The sequence below is a fragment of the Bombus affinis genome, chromosome 4, assembly GCF_024516045.1.
Source record: "Bombus affinis isolate iyBomAffi1 chromosome 4, iyBomAffi1.2, whole genome shotgun sequence".
Taxonomy (NCBI): domain Eukaryota; kingdom Metazoa; phylum Arthropoda; class Insecta; order Hymenoptera; family Apidae; genus Bombus; species Bombus affinis.
The window spans coordinates 3,270,137-3,284,484 of record NC_066347.1 but is presented as its reverse complement, the minus strand read 5'-3'; the positions used below and the strand labels follow the sequence as shown (position 1 = coordinate 3,284,484).

The 14,348-nt window shown below is 37.4% G+C and overlaps 1 protein-coding gene across 2 annotated transcripts in view; it reads left to right on the top strand.

Moving 5' to 3' along the window:
* The window catches only part of LOC126915774 (transient receptor potential cation channel subfamily V member 5), a 68,503-nt gene that overhangs the window by 9,830 nt on the left and 44,325 nt on the right, over positions 1 to 14,348 (top strand). For both annotated transcript variants that reach the window (XM_050720780.1, XM_050720781.1), the window contains exons 3-5: positions 6,497 to 6,612; positions 10,455 to 10,691; positions 12,683 to 12,834. In XM_050720780.1, coding sequence (XP_050576737.1) covers positions 6,497 to 6,612; positions 10,455 to 10,691; positions 12,683 to 12,834 — 505 coding nt within the window. The remainder of the gene's footprint in view (positions 1 to 6,496; positions 6,613 to 10,454; positions 10,692 to 12,682; positions 12,835 to 14,348) is intronic.

The following is a 14,348-nucleotide window of genomic DNA, read 5'->3' as shown; positions in this document are numbered from 1 at the left end:
TCAACCCTCAAGGCCGAATCGTCTTTAGATCGTTTCCTCTATTTCGGTGGAAAAAAGAGGACGTCGATTCTCCGGTAATACCATGTAATTGGCTCGCCTTTTTCGAATCCCGATCGACACCTCTTGATTGATTTTCTGAGGGAAATACCGGTGCTTTGAAATCAGTGTTCTGGGAGAGTCGGAAATTTGTAGCTGCTTTGGGACCTTTAATTTATGGAATTGCCAGATCACGCGAATATCGTTGGTAATAGAAGATAAAATATATTCCAGGTTTTTGTTTGATATTTAAGGTACTAACGATTTTTCGATGATACCAGCATTCGTGGAGATAAAATATGGGTTTAAGAACACTATGCATAATTCGAGCTCGATTCGATATGTGATTTTACGCGTATGTGGTTGCGCGTATGATATTATTGTTTGATATGAGGAGGAAATCACTAAAACCTTGAAGAGAATTTTTGTGCGAAAAAGTATTTAAGATTAAAAAATAATTATCTTATTTTTAAATAGTTACGTTTGTTCATTTCTAATAACAGATACGTACTTTACTACATATCGAGTGCAGATCGAATAATTTTAATAAATGACGAACAACATTCGTCATGAATTTTGAATTGCAAACATCTTTTGAAGCACCATCATATTTTATTTTTTGAACTTATTTATATGTAAATAATACAATAGTAAAATTTGACGTAAACATATTTCAAACATCGGTACGGATTGATAGAAATAGAAGCAATTGTTGACAACTCTATTCGTAATAGTATAAAATAGTTTAATTCTGATACATTTTCAGTTAACTTGAGCGCAGCGCACGTTTGTAATTTTGAGTTCCACTACTGTAACAACTTTCCGCTACTTCATCATTTAAGTTAGAATTGACACCGTGCTTCTATTAAGTATACCTAGGAACAGCAATGCAATAGAATATTTAGAATAGGGCAGTTTGAAGTTTCGACAGACGAAAATATTTAGTATCCTTGAGGATTCAAATGTTTAATTTATATTTATTATTAGACTTTCTTGTCAACGAAAACATTGGAAATTTAATCGATGCTCAAGCTTTTGATATTTTCTACTAGCGATAGATGTATCGCAATCTTATTTTTAGAATTAAAAACTGGATGCTACGCGAATTGTGGATCGAACGAAACATTCTCCTTATTTGAATAGAATTTTTCTTTTTTGCAAAACAGGATTTCTAATTAAACAGTTCACGAACGTTTATAAAAGTGGTTGACGAAAGACATATGATTAGATACGTTAGGAACTTTCTTAGAAACATGCGAATCTTTTAAGATCTTTCGTATGGACTTTGTAGATTTTTAAGAACATTTTTAAGAATTTTGCGGATTTTAAGCGTTCACATTGACGAACTTTACCGACTTTGTCAAGAATTTACTCAGACTTTGTACGCATTTGAGAAAGACTCGTTATAACACTCGTTAATTATTATCGTTTGATTATTACCAAATACTGAATCAAGAAACGAGTAATCATAAAATTCGATTGTGACACCTCGATATCCATGAGCAATCACATTACTCGCGATCGTCGTTTAATTTTCATGAAATTCCTCTTCGATAGAGAGACGCATCATGCACGAAGCTAAGCCCCGTTACCATGCCACGATCTGCATTTAAAGAGCTCGGCAATCGGACTTCTGCCAAATTGTATCGAAGTTCCCAGCAGTCTCTTAAGCCTGCCTGCTTTCCTTCCCTCTCTCTCATTCACCTTCGAACTTGTGCAAAGTGGATGTATCCATCCACGATTGGCGAGTTTTCTAGACGTTTCGGTGATTCATGGGAAGCAAAGAAAGAAACGGAAGGGAAAGACAGAAACAGCAAGATAGAGAGATAGAGAAAAAGCAAAGATGCCAGCGTGAAGATTGTGCAACGTTGGGAATGCCACCCTCGAAGAGGGGCGCGGGAACTGTGTAAGAAGGAAGACAAGGGAAAGCGGGTCGTTGCAGGATGCAATTACGGCCATTTAACGAAGTTTCGAGATTAGCCGCGGACGCGGAGTTGGGTGCTCGCGTTTCATTTAGTTTCGGAATCCATTATCCTTTCACCCAGCTCTTCCTCCAACCTAACCTCACTGCCACTTCGTACCTACCATCGTCTCTCCACGCTCCTTCGTTTCCTAGCCGTGTCCGTCTTTGTCACCGCGGCGTGAATGTCATCCGATGGATTCGCCGATAGCTGAGTCGAGACGAACCTACCGACTAAAGGATGGGGATGACACGGGGCGGAGAGAGGGTAACCATGCCGTTGGTATATATGTATAAGAGAGGGTGAACTTTGGGTTTGCTCTCCTTCCAGCGGGAACGCTTAATTATTCCGAGCCAAGGCCAGCTAGCCAGCTAGCCAGCCAGCTAGCCAGCCAGGCAGCCAGCCAGGGTCCGTCAGTTGGTTAGTCGGACCAGTTCCGCTAGGTAAACCAGTCTGCTAACCATGGTCCAGAATTTTCTCCTTATTTTCTTTGCCGTTTCTTCGCTCTTTCTTCCCTGTTCGAGCTTTTCGCGTTTGTATTTGTCACGTGCGCCGTGTCCTCGTGAAAGAGGGGAAGCCTTCGAAAAGAGACTTTATAGAGAGGTCGCAGTTTTGAGGAGTCGCGTTAATTCCTTTGTTAAAGCCTTTCGACCGTCCTTTGTTAGCATCGTGAGAATTCCTCGTGGATCCTCAATGACACGAAATCGTCGAGATCTTCTTTCACTCGCCGTTGTATTTCCTTTCCTCTTTCGAAGAATCTTCCTCTTCTCTTGACGAACGAAGGGGACTAAGATCTCCAAGGGAATACAAGAGAAACTACAGGGGTCGAAAGGGGAGACAGAAAAAGCATACAGACCATCGGGGAGACAATGTTTCGTCCACGTGTCGTCATTATCGATCATGTAGAGGGAAAGACAGAGAGAGAGAGAGAGAGAGAGAGAGAGAGAGAGAGAGAGAGAGAGAGGGGGGGGGGAAAGAAGGAGAACGAAATGGGGAGGAACAACTAAAAGCGATAAAGTTGATCGATGATATTCCTAACGCCTCTTTGTTCTCTATCGAGCGGCTTGACACGAAAGTTCATCGGGCGTATGCGTTCACAGGGACAGAGGTTTCCTGATATAATCTGTCGCGCTATTACATCACCAGCGATCGACTTTTGATGTTCCCTGATGAAATTAACCTCGGAAAGATAGCTTAAATCGATTACTGGGAACACGAATGGCCGCCTCTGCTGAAACGTTAATAATTATTCGGGCGCAGCACTTAGGGATGATTATCAGCGATAGCGAATCGTTATTCAACTTTAGCTCAACGTCCGTTTTTGCGGGACTGGTCGACCACCTCGATCTACTCGTTGATCTACGGGATGACCATAGGTGAAGAGAGAACAGAGAACCGTCAGGGAAAACTTCTCGTGAGGTTTGTGCCGGAGTTGGATATAATTACGAGTTGCGGTAACGACCGCCTACTATAGAGAAGTTCGTCGTGTGCGCGAACTTTGAACACCCTGTTCGACACAGTGGCGATGTATTGCCGAAAATTCAAGATTGGACGACAGCAACTGTCAGACGTAAGACACTTGGATGGTATCGTATACGATGTATTTTCCGATACGCGTAACATATCGTGTGAATAAATTGTGGTTGATGAAAATTTGCAAAAGGGAATTGATAGAACTTGATGAATGTATCTGTGAAATCAGGAATACCTCGAGAAGACTTCTTTTGTCTTAATTAAGCGTGCTGGAGAGTTTGCACTACAAAAGTTTTATGGATGTTGCTGAAACAGGATAAATGTGCGTGCAAGATAGCGATGGAAAATGCTGTATAAATTCTTGGTAAAAAATGTGCCAAGAAAGTTTTAAAAAACGAATCCTGCAATAGAATGTCACCATAAGACACGGATTTACTAGGAAGTTTACTTATTGATTTAATTCGGGTTTGCTTGTCTTAAATTATTGAAATAGGTTTCCCGTTACTGAAGCTTGCTGTCATCGATAGTGAGAAACTAGTTTATGTCCTATTTTCTTTCGTAAAATTGGACAGCTCTGTATCTAAAAGTTATAAAAACACAACTCTTTGCTTTAAACATTAACTTTAAATATTTCATTTCACATCATTACTATTACCAATACCAAACAGTACTCGTTTAATAAGCTTCTGTAAATTTCACGAATATTTCCTTCTTTTACAAAGTTTTGTTCAATAGTATTAACAGTTTCAAATCTAACTACATATTTGGTACCTCTTAAACTCCATTATTCGACTTAAAACATTTTAATCCGCGTGATTATCAAGGGGATGTACCGGAGAAGTACAGCGTTGCATAGATATTTGGTTGCAGATCGAATTGATCGGTCTCGTAATAGCGTTTAAGCTTCGGCGAAACATCAAAGTGGCCAGTCAAATTAATATTCGCGCACTACCTACGAACCGTTAAATGTTTAGTTAATTGAATCTCACAATGGGGGCTCCATATAATTCGGAGATGCGAGAGAAAAGGAACGAGATAGATTCGGTCGTCCGAAAGCTCGAGCATCGATTCGATCGACGTAGAAGACAGAGCTGGAATGGAAAGTTTCGGACCGGATAGAACGGGGACGCGGATATTCGTTGCCATTTTGCTTGCACATCTGAAATTCAATTTCCCAGCCAAAAGCTGTCGGGGAAGTTCCCATCAATGGCGGCTCTGCTGGCGCCGTCGCGGTGGAGTGTGAAAGAGAGAAGAATGGAGATTGACAACAGACGCGAGCGAACGTTAAAACGTTTCCTTGAAAATATCCAATGGAACTGCGAACTTTCCTGACGCTTTAAGCTACCGTGAAAGCAGCTTTGTTTGGGTCGACGACTGATTAAAGAGTCTGAAGGCAAGACGATCGAGGTGAGACGTTGCTATCGCCATCGTACGAAGAATTTGACGTGACACGGCGCGACTAATCGAGACGACACGCGAAAACGAAAACGAATCCGATCGATGAACGCGCTAAACTTTACCAAACTTACCGACGATAAACGCTTAATATTTCACGGCGAAGTCAGCTGAACAAAACTCGATAATCAATACGGATGACACGGTTAAAAGTTCGTTGGCCGTTGTTCGATATTTGTCGGTTCTTTCAAATCTTTCACGCTTCACCGTACTCTGTAGACTGCTTTTGTTTCGCGATCAAATTAGTGTAACAATGGTGGATTGCTTGTAACAGTGTTGACCGAACAATGTTCGTGGATTTTGTGATTTGAATGAAAGGATTAATCGATCGTGTACAAGCCAACTTTGATTTAGCTAAAACGTAACAGATTTATGAGGTGCTATATATCGTTAATTTCATGTACATATGATATGGATTAAATTTTTAAAATATTTATATAGTATTTGACAAAAATACTATAAAATACAGGCGACACCGTCGGTGGTCCTTTTTCAAGGGGATGAAACCTTCGACGCAGTTTCATTATTCTCGACTCTGGTTTTATCTTTTAGCCATCAAATATCTTCAAATTCGTTTGTACCAAGATTTTAAACTCACGGTGTATATACTAAAGCGGAGACAAATCGGCATAACGTTTTGTTACTAGCAAATGTGTAGTATAGATTTATCTGTCCACGTTCACTAGTGAAAGTGTAAGTAGGTATCCCGTAAGCACTCCAACTGTTTGCCTTTGGTGAATGTTTTAAGACTTTGAATACTAAAAATACAAGGAGAGTGGTACTTTATGTGCGTCAAGATATCATAATACTCTAACGTGCTGTTACAAATCGAAATTTCAATCAAAAGTCTTCTTTATTATTTTATTTTAACCTTACTTTGCCACAATTGGTATAGATCAAGAAAGACGGAGATTGTGCAATGTGAGTTTAAAGTGATTATAATAGTAAGTCTGAATTTATTAATTTCAAACGATTACTTCCAATTTCGAAGTATATTCGCTGTTATAGTTTACCCATTTCCCTATTTATTGACGGCAGACACTCGTTTATAAAAAGAAAAGAGAAAGGAAATTATATATGTAACAGATACAGTGTAATCTATAAATAATACAGTGAGATGGCAACGAACAAAGATCTAGAGAGAGATACGATCTCGTGTATGCACAAATGAGGCAACTGGCTACTTCTAACAGTGTGCGACAGTTGTCATTAATATGTGTTCGGTGCAACAATCCGACTAGTGCAGTACATCGAACTAACATTACCTGACTTTTAGCAAGTTCGACCAGCAGATTAACGATTCGATGGAATTCTTTCGTGGTCTGCAGAATCGAGGTGGGCCGGCGTAAACTTTTATCTTTACATGCAAGAAAGTTTAGCCAGCGCACGTGGCGCGGTTACAGAAAAAGCCACCATCCTTCCTTCGCCGCCGCCCACCGTCGCCCCGAGGAAACTCGCGCATCTAATATATATAGCCGCTAATGCAAAACCCATAATTATCGCGGCGTAGAGAGAACCCTAAAGTGATGTTCCATTAACCGCAAATGGTCCTCTCCGAATTTCTATTTCAGACTGGAACTCCGCGCTATTTATCATTCTGAACGGTACGAAGGAGGAGCACTTGGACATGCTGGACGGTGGTATTATTCAGCGATTACTCGAGGAAAAATGGAAGACCTTTGCGCGGGTAAGTGCGTCCACGTGACAATATTCTCGCTACCACCTCCTTTCCGGACATTTTTCACGGATTCTAGCTAGACCAGCTTCCTCCTGCTCGGGGAAAGCAATGGTATCCATTAGACCGCTCCGTTAGGAATTTCCACCCTTTGCTTGTACGTTCAAAGAATTTAATTGATATTTTGCTGCTCGCATGCCTCATATATACGACGCTTTGCTAAATATAGTATTATTGAGCAACATGTGCAATTTTTTACAAGCAAATACAATGAAATTGTAGAATAAAAATTTCGTAAACGAGGAATTATTTTTCGCTTGTATAATTAAAAAGCTTTACAAAGTATAATTCTATACGAAGGGATAAAGTGAAAGCCTTCATCTTTGTAAATGAGCCTTTGTTTAAGAGAAATTCGATTTTGGAAATATATAAAATTTTCGTGCATTTTATTTACCATTGTATATCGTGTTCCTCAGGTTTTTTTCACAAAACGATATTGGCATATTCTGTAGGTAAAAATAAGAGAAAAATATTGTATAATTAGAAGCTCACAAGTATTTCATTAAAAAGTTATAACAAAAATATCAAATGATAACAGGCTGGATTTTTGTTGAATAAAATGTACAGATAAATGAACAGTATTTGCGATAGCTTCACTTTAAAATATTGATCGATTTGCTACACTACGAATTCTTTGTTGATTTCTTCCTTTAATTCCATCGAATGCATTGCATATTCTTTATCCCCTACAAGAAAATCATATCCGATGCTCATAGAAACCAAACAATTTCTTCTCCTGAACTTATCCATCGTTGGTATTAATGTCTCGTTCATCATAAATTAAAATTCAATTATCAAATGAAAATCTACTTTGATCCTATCTTGCCTATCTCCGTTATAATTTTTTAATATAACATTTATGAGCCTACATTTATGTAGCATTATTCTCTTATCTTTACTCACAGCTGGCACCATTTTATAGCAAAAACCTGGAAGACTCTGTACGTAAGTATTGTTGCCGCAAATCGACGAAAAAACGCGGTCGGACAGTTACAGGCGGTAAGTACTTCCGTTACCATTTACATTCATCATCAAGCGCACGGTTATGGTTACAGTGGTCGCTGAGAGCTCGTTATCAAAACAAATCTCGAACGCGAGAACCATCGTCGTTTCGAATATGAAATAAATGTACGTGCAATTTAAAAAACGTCCGCTCATTAACCCTTTCGAGGCATCAAGTGCCATTGGGCGGGCGCGATTATGACCGCAATCAGTCGGACGTCGACGACTATCGTTGTTCCACGTGATTATTCGGAGATTGCCGATAGCATCGTGAATGCCAGGCCGATCCGGTCAATCGAAATAAATCGTGCGGCGCGTTCACCATTCCAACCTAGAAAACCTCTGGAAAATCCTGTCGATGCCACTCGATCGTCCGGCCGTCGAGCACGCGAGTGACAATCGTTTCCGAGTCAACGTTCGTCCAACGTCTACTCGACGTCGCTTGGTAATCACCGGAATAATTTGAAATACGCTCGTACACGTGTAAGTACTTGCCTGAGCAACGAAAATTTCTGGTGTATGTACCTGGTGCTCCTCGTACGAGCTTCGTCAATTAGGACAGCTGACATGTACATCCAATTATAGGATTATTATTAGGGTTGACGTACGGGATACACGATAAAAATGTTAAAGGGGTGAGAATGGATGGTTTTGGCATACGTTTGATGTCTACCTGGCTTGGTATTTTCAACGATGTGGGAGTTTCATTGATGATGGGCATTGAGTACGTAGAAACGTTTCGTTAAGTGTATTTTAGTTTAGGATTGAGTCTGTATTACGATCATATAAAAATTATTCCAGTCATGGAAGAGCATACAGTATACAGTTTTCTGAACTTCTGATAAGTAATATTAAGATTACTTAAAAAAAAAAAAAAAAAAAAAAAAAAAAAATAGAAACGAAAGAACATGTTAGAATCGTTTCTTGCCCCGGTGTATGAAGTTGATAGTAACATGATCGGAGTTCCGGAGGATCAAGATATTAATTGAACTTCATACGACGTTCGAATGTTTTTTGAAGAAGAGATCGAAAAATCTAACTAAAAAAATGTGATTAATTTGATGCATATTTTTAATTTTGCGAAATATCACTTTTGCATCCTTTCATTTAAAATTTCATACATATTCATTTTATCAATTTACTATATTTTGCATATAAATTGTCTGTATAAATTATCGCAATATTTATATGTTATATACATGTGTTGCACAAATAACAAGAACGAAGTAGTGCGAATATATGAATATCATCAATCATACAAAAAATATTCAACTTATAATGTTAAATTATGTACTTATGTATAGGCAGGCACTTACACATAACAGGATTTTCTAACTTTACAGCACAAAGCTCTTTAATGTTTATATTCGTGGAATCGATATCATGTTCTCTGTTTCTCGACACAAAAAAAATATTTTATGTTGCAAGGAGAAAAAAGCTTTGGAATTACTCTCGCGAAATCAAAGACGTAACGTTCCATATAAAGCTATTATTTATTAATCGTGCAGCGTAATTACACGTATTTTCGTCGCTTTTACGAATTATTCTGATTAATTTCGCTGTTATTTGAAATAGTTTCGTAAAACGCGAGCATGAAACGTTAAAAAAGCATGAACACGTAGAATTTATGAAAAATTTCATATTTAAATCGCTGACTGTATTTTCCATATCGAAAATTAAAAGAGGTTATGCGGTAACCATCGATCCGTGTATTATTTCGAAAATTGTTTCCGATAAAAATGTAAAAAAGTCGGCCGAGTTAACACGAGGTTAAAAAAAAAGAAGTATTTACATAAATTTTCTTTTTCTTTTTCCTATCGATATGTATACATACATAATATCGAGAGTGAATTGATTGCTCGTTACGGACATTTAAGAAACTTGTAATGGAGTTAATGGAACATCGTGTACAACTACGGAGGAACATCATAATGGCACAGCATCCATGATATATTCCACTTATAGCACTAATCACAACCACGTTTAAACCGCATACAAGCGTCAAATGACCAATTATGCCATGATACTGTATATAGAGATTACCATGGTTGTAGTGTAATTAATCACGAAGCACATTTGATGGTAACACGTCATTAGAACAACTCCACGGACAGACGAGAATATACGTTACTTGAACATTCGCAAATATCTATTCGTGTTATCTGTCAATTTAAACAACACAATAACTTAATGGAGAATTACGTTTATTATCGTAAGCCATGAATCGTAATTCTGTTTGCGGCACTTAGAATTATCGCTTGGACGTTTCATCTTTTGCTATCTATGTTGGCTTTACATGTTTTTCATAGCGATAGATACATGTTATGTATATATGCGTTGCAGATATTCAGTCATTTTTTCAGTGTTATATTTTTTATAAACGCATTTGTATGTTTTTCAAATGGAAGTATTTCGACTGTTGATCATCAATTTTGAAATTTTTCGAGAAAGTTTTTGAACAAATATATTTGATCGCTGTCGTTTATTGGCCGTCCTCTACGTCTTAAAACAGGTTGAAAACAGTCCTTAAAATTTAACAGGTAGCTCAAAATATATTTTGAAAATGTTAAGAATCACCGGTACAGAGATTCAAAATTATTAAGTTATTTGGAAAGTTTATAGCGAAATATATTAAACATTTAGAAACAACGTATATACGATCCAACGTATTAACTATCGAAAACATTTTGAATATCTTCACTTATGGGACAAGCTATGGAAAGATCAAAGAAGACAAAGAATTATTCAATAATTAGCATACCACTCTAATAATTAGTATTCCCTTATGAAAGTTGCAGTTCTTGAAACGGTTGATCATCCTGGTGTTCCATCTGACATCACTCTCGCTAGCCGTGTATATGAGACCGTCGAACATCGATGCCACTCTCCTGGAATGGCCAGAAGAAATCACGGAAGTTGGACGCATGATTGCGGAGTGCACCACGGTGATAGGTGTGCTGAGCTACATTTTGGTGCAACTAGGCGGCGAGGTCGTCAACATTGGTCTTCTATCGTTCATGAAACAATTGGTACGTTTAATCTTAAATCTTGCTTCTTGGATGAATTCATCCTGCGCTGCGAATGGCACAGGGACAAGCGAAGTACAGCAAAAGCTCCACTTATCCGATACTTACCCGTTCGTACAATCGGAGCTGATTTTCATATGACTAGATTTTGTTCATTCGTTAGACTACAAGGTGAAGCAGGGTTAAGTCTAAGCCGATAAGTCTGAAGTCGAATAATAGGAATTTAGGAACAAATTCGATATACCGAGTACTGTGGCGACTAGATTACGGAATTATTAAGCATTTATGGGGAATTGGGAAGTATAAACAGACGTAGAATGTGTGTGTACACGATTTACTAAAATATATATAAATATAAAGCATTCGAAGTATAGGGCTCGGTACGATATTTAGCGAGTAAAACAGATGTCTATCTGGATTACATTTTTTTAAATTGGACTTGTAAACATACGAACGTGCATATTTCTTCGTAGTCTAGCGATGAAATTAGTTCGGATAAATGGAGTTCGAGCAAACGAAATTCTACCGTATTTCTGTTGCTCATCTCACTCGTATGATCTTATTTGTACATTTGACACGTTCGACCAATAGGCGTGCTTATTTTTATGATTCTACTTGCTAAATCAGAAATAGCCAATCGAACCTACATTCTTTTGCCTAATAGTCTTTTCAGTTCTCTATTATACATCGACGGTTCAGCCGTGAAAGTTATACTCTCACGAAACACTCCGTTGTTCCATACATCGAGATATCTCACTTGAATGGATGGATGGAGGCAATTTCGAATCTCTCGAATCGCGCCGCGGGTATCGAAGGTTGAGCAAACCGCCAGTGAACTGTAGCGGGTCAGGAGTATAATGGAGGAAAGAAAGTATTTCGTCGTGAATGCAGTGCGCTTCTAGATACGAGAGATTCCTTTTTTTTTGTTGGTTTGGCTGGATAGAGCGTGCATGGGGTTCTGATCGCAATTTGAAAGTAAACGTATACCGCATGAAGTTTTTTTTTATTTTTCACTGGTAGAAGCTGGAGGAGAATGTAAAAATCATTGTGTAACAATTTCTGGGGTATTATATCGAATAATTCATCAGTTGCTGTTACTAAAACTTTCACAGAAAAAGGCACCTGTCAACATTTATCTTTTTATAGAGGGAGAAAGAAAGGTTTTATATTCAATGTTCATTGCATACATTTCAATTTTTTTCACGAAATCGGTATGTTCTATAATTTTGATAGGTTTTGTTTGCAAGTCTGTCAGAGGATCGTATTGAATTGAATTATTTTGGAGATCTCATGATTGCGGTTGTTTTTTAGGCAAAACGTATTCAAATTAGATGAACATGGATTCGACGAACGATTCGATTCATTGCCATGTGTATCTCCCGATTTTCGTATGTTATAAAATACATTCTAAAAAATATTGTATTAATGATTATTCAAAACTTACAAATTGCTAAAACACTGTTCTGCCTCGAAAACTCACGATTAAAGCTTGGAAACGAGAATGGAAACAAATCGTTGTTCACGTGCCAAACCAAACACAAGAAATTTGCATCGTTTATCTAAAAGGGGACATTGTTCGCGAATTAATTTCTCACTAACGGCCGAATTACTCGTAAATCGCGCTCATTGAGCATTCTCGTACGGGGGAATACGTAATTCGTAATTAGCCTGGCTCGCTCGATAACGTAGACATCAAGTGTACAATATAATTAGAACAACTTGATGTATGCGGCAGTATTATGTGATATATCGCGAGTTATTAATCATGATCACGTATCAACGTTGCCGTGGAATCCTTTTCGAATCACTGAAAATGATTCTCTAGGAAGCAACTCCGATTTCACGGCACAATTATGCAGATCGTTTGCTTGGCGACGCAACGCGTTGCCACGTACCGAAATTCCATGGCGTATATCGATTCCTCTGCGGAAGGCCGTGAAGCGTGCAAGAATACGTGCTACCTTTGACGTTTCACCTGTGCATTTACCTTACAGAGTCACGAGCCTGCCAAGCTCATATTCTTGATCAGCAATCTGCTCATACTCGCGTGCATACCATGTCGTCTTGCTGGTAATAGGCATGCTGAAGACGCGATACTCGTGGTTGCTGTTCCCGGCTCTTGGTTCCTCCTCATGTTCTTTGCTGGGTGAGTGACGTTTTGTGTTCTTAATTGCTACTCAATTTCTAGTGTTTACGCTACATGCTTAAAAGAAGGAACAACTGAATAAGAATTCAAAAGGAAATCTCATTCCATTAATAATTGCCAATTCCATATTAAGCGTGCTCAATTGCTGTAATTTTTATATATGCCTAATTATTTTCTATATAACTATTTTTATATATCCGCAATTTTGTACGTATGCTTAAAAGGACCTGCAACCGGAAAGAATGAAAAAAAAATCCGTTTCTCTTGCCGATTTTTAATCAATTGTAATTTTTTTCTTTTAAGTATTATTTCTTTTTGTTTAATAAAACTAATTTTATTTTATTAATAACGACATAAGTTTTAATTGTATTACATGTAAGTTTATCATTTTAGTAATTAGAGATAATTAGCGATTAGCAATTTCCGAAGAGTATTAATTAATGAAGATAAAAAGTTATTTTATTATTATAATGTTAATGTCACAATATCGACGGCTTTGAAAAACTGTTTTTATTTTACGTGTAGTTACGTTAGATCTAAAGTAGCGACTTCTTGAATACATTACAAACTTCGCATAGTTAAAGCGTTATCTTCTCACGGGAACTATGTATTAAATATATGTATATTCTTAAGAGTAGAAGATATGATAGGAAATTATATAAGAAGCTTACTTTACTTAACTGATGAGCTGTTTGATGTATTACTGATGTATTACTTGTTCCAAAACTTCTTGCACACATGTAAATGCTAATTAAGCCAGCAACAAGTAATAGAATGATCGCAACAGTCTCCAGACCATGAACTAATTTCTGCCATTGAAATGGAACGAATGTCTATAGATTTTCATGACTGAAATGAAAATGGAGCTTCGAAAGGAAATTTTTATTTTATCTTCTATGTCTTTGCTTCGCAATCAGTTAAAATTACTTGAAAAATAGAAGTTAAAAGGTATTAATTTATACAAAATTTGATTCCATATTCGGTAAATATTACTCGTAATATATTTAACAAATTCTCTAGTTTCATTTATATTATGTTGAATAAAATCGATTAATTTCATGTTTTATTCCTTTTTTTATTGAAATAGCTACCTTAAAATCTGTATTTTTGCGTCATTAATAATCTAAAAGATAACTCACCATACTATAAGCTCACAGTCTGTGTACTTTACGCTGTATGTTTATCAACTTTTTATTTGCATGTTAGTTAAGCATGATTGCATCGTAAGACAGTGGACTTAGAAATTGCTGAATTAATGTCTAATGCATTGAAAGAACTATGCATGAGTCAGCGGTGACCCTCGATGTTTATCAATAATTATACTTCTCCAATAAAGAACACGAATAATTTACCATTTGACATTGAAATTAAATTCTGAAAGGAAGTACGGAAAAATGTTTTATAAGCTCGAATATATTAATATATATTGTAGCGCGACTTTACCCTACGCTTCGTTAATAGAATGTGAATTATTAACGGCATTGGTGTTTGTTAATAATATAGCAGGTAACTAC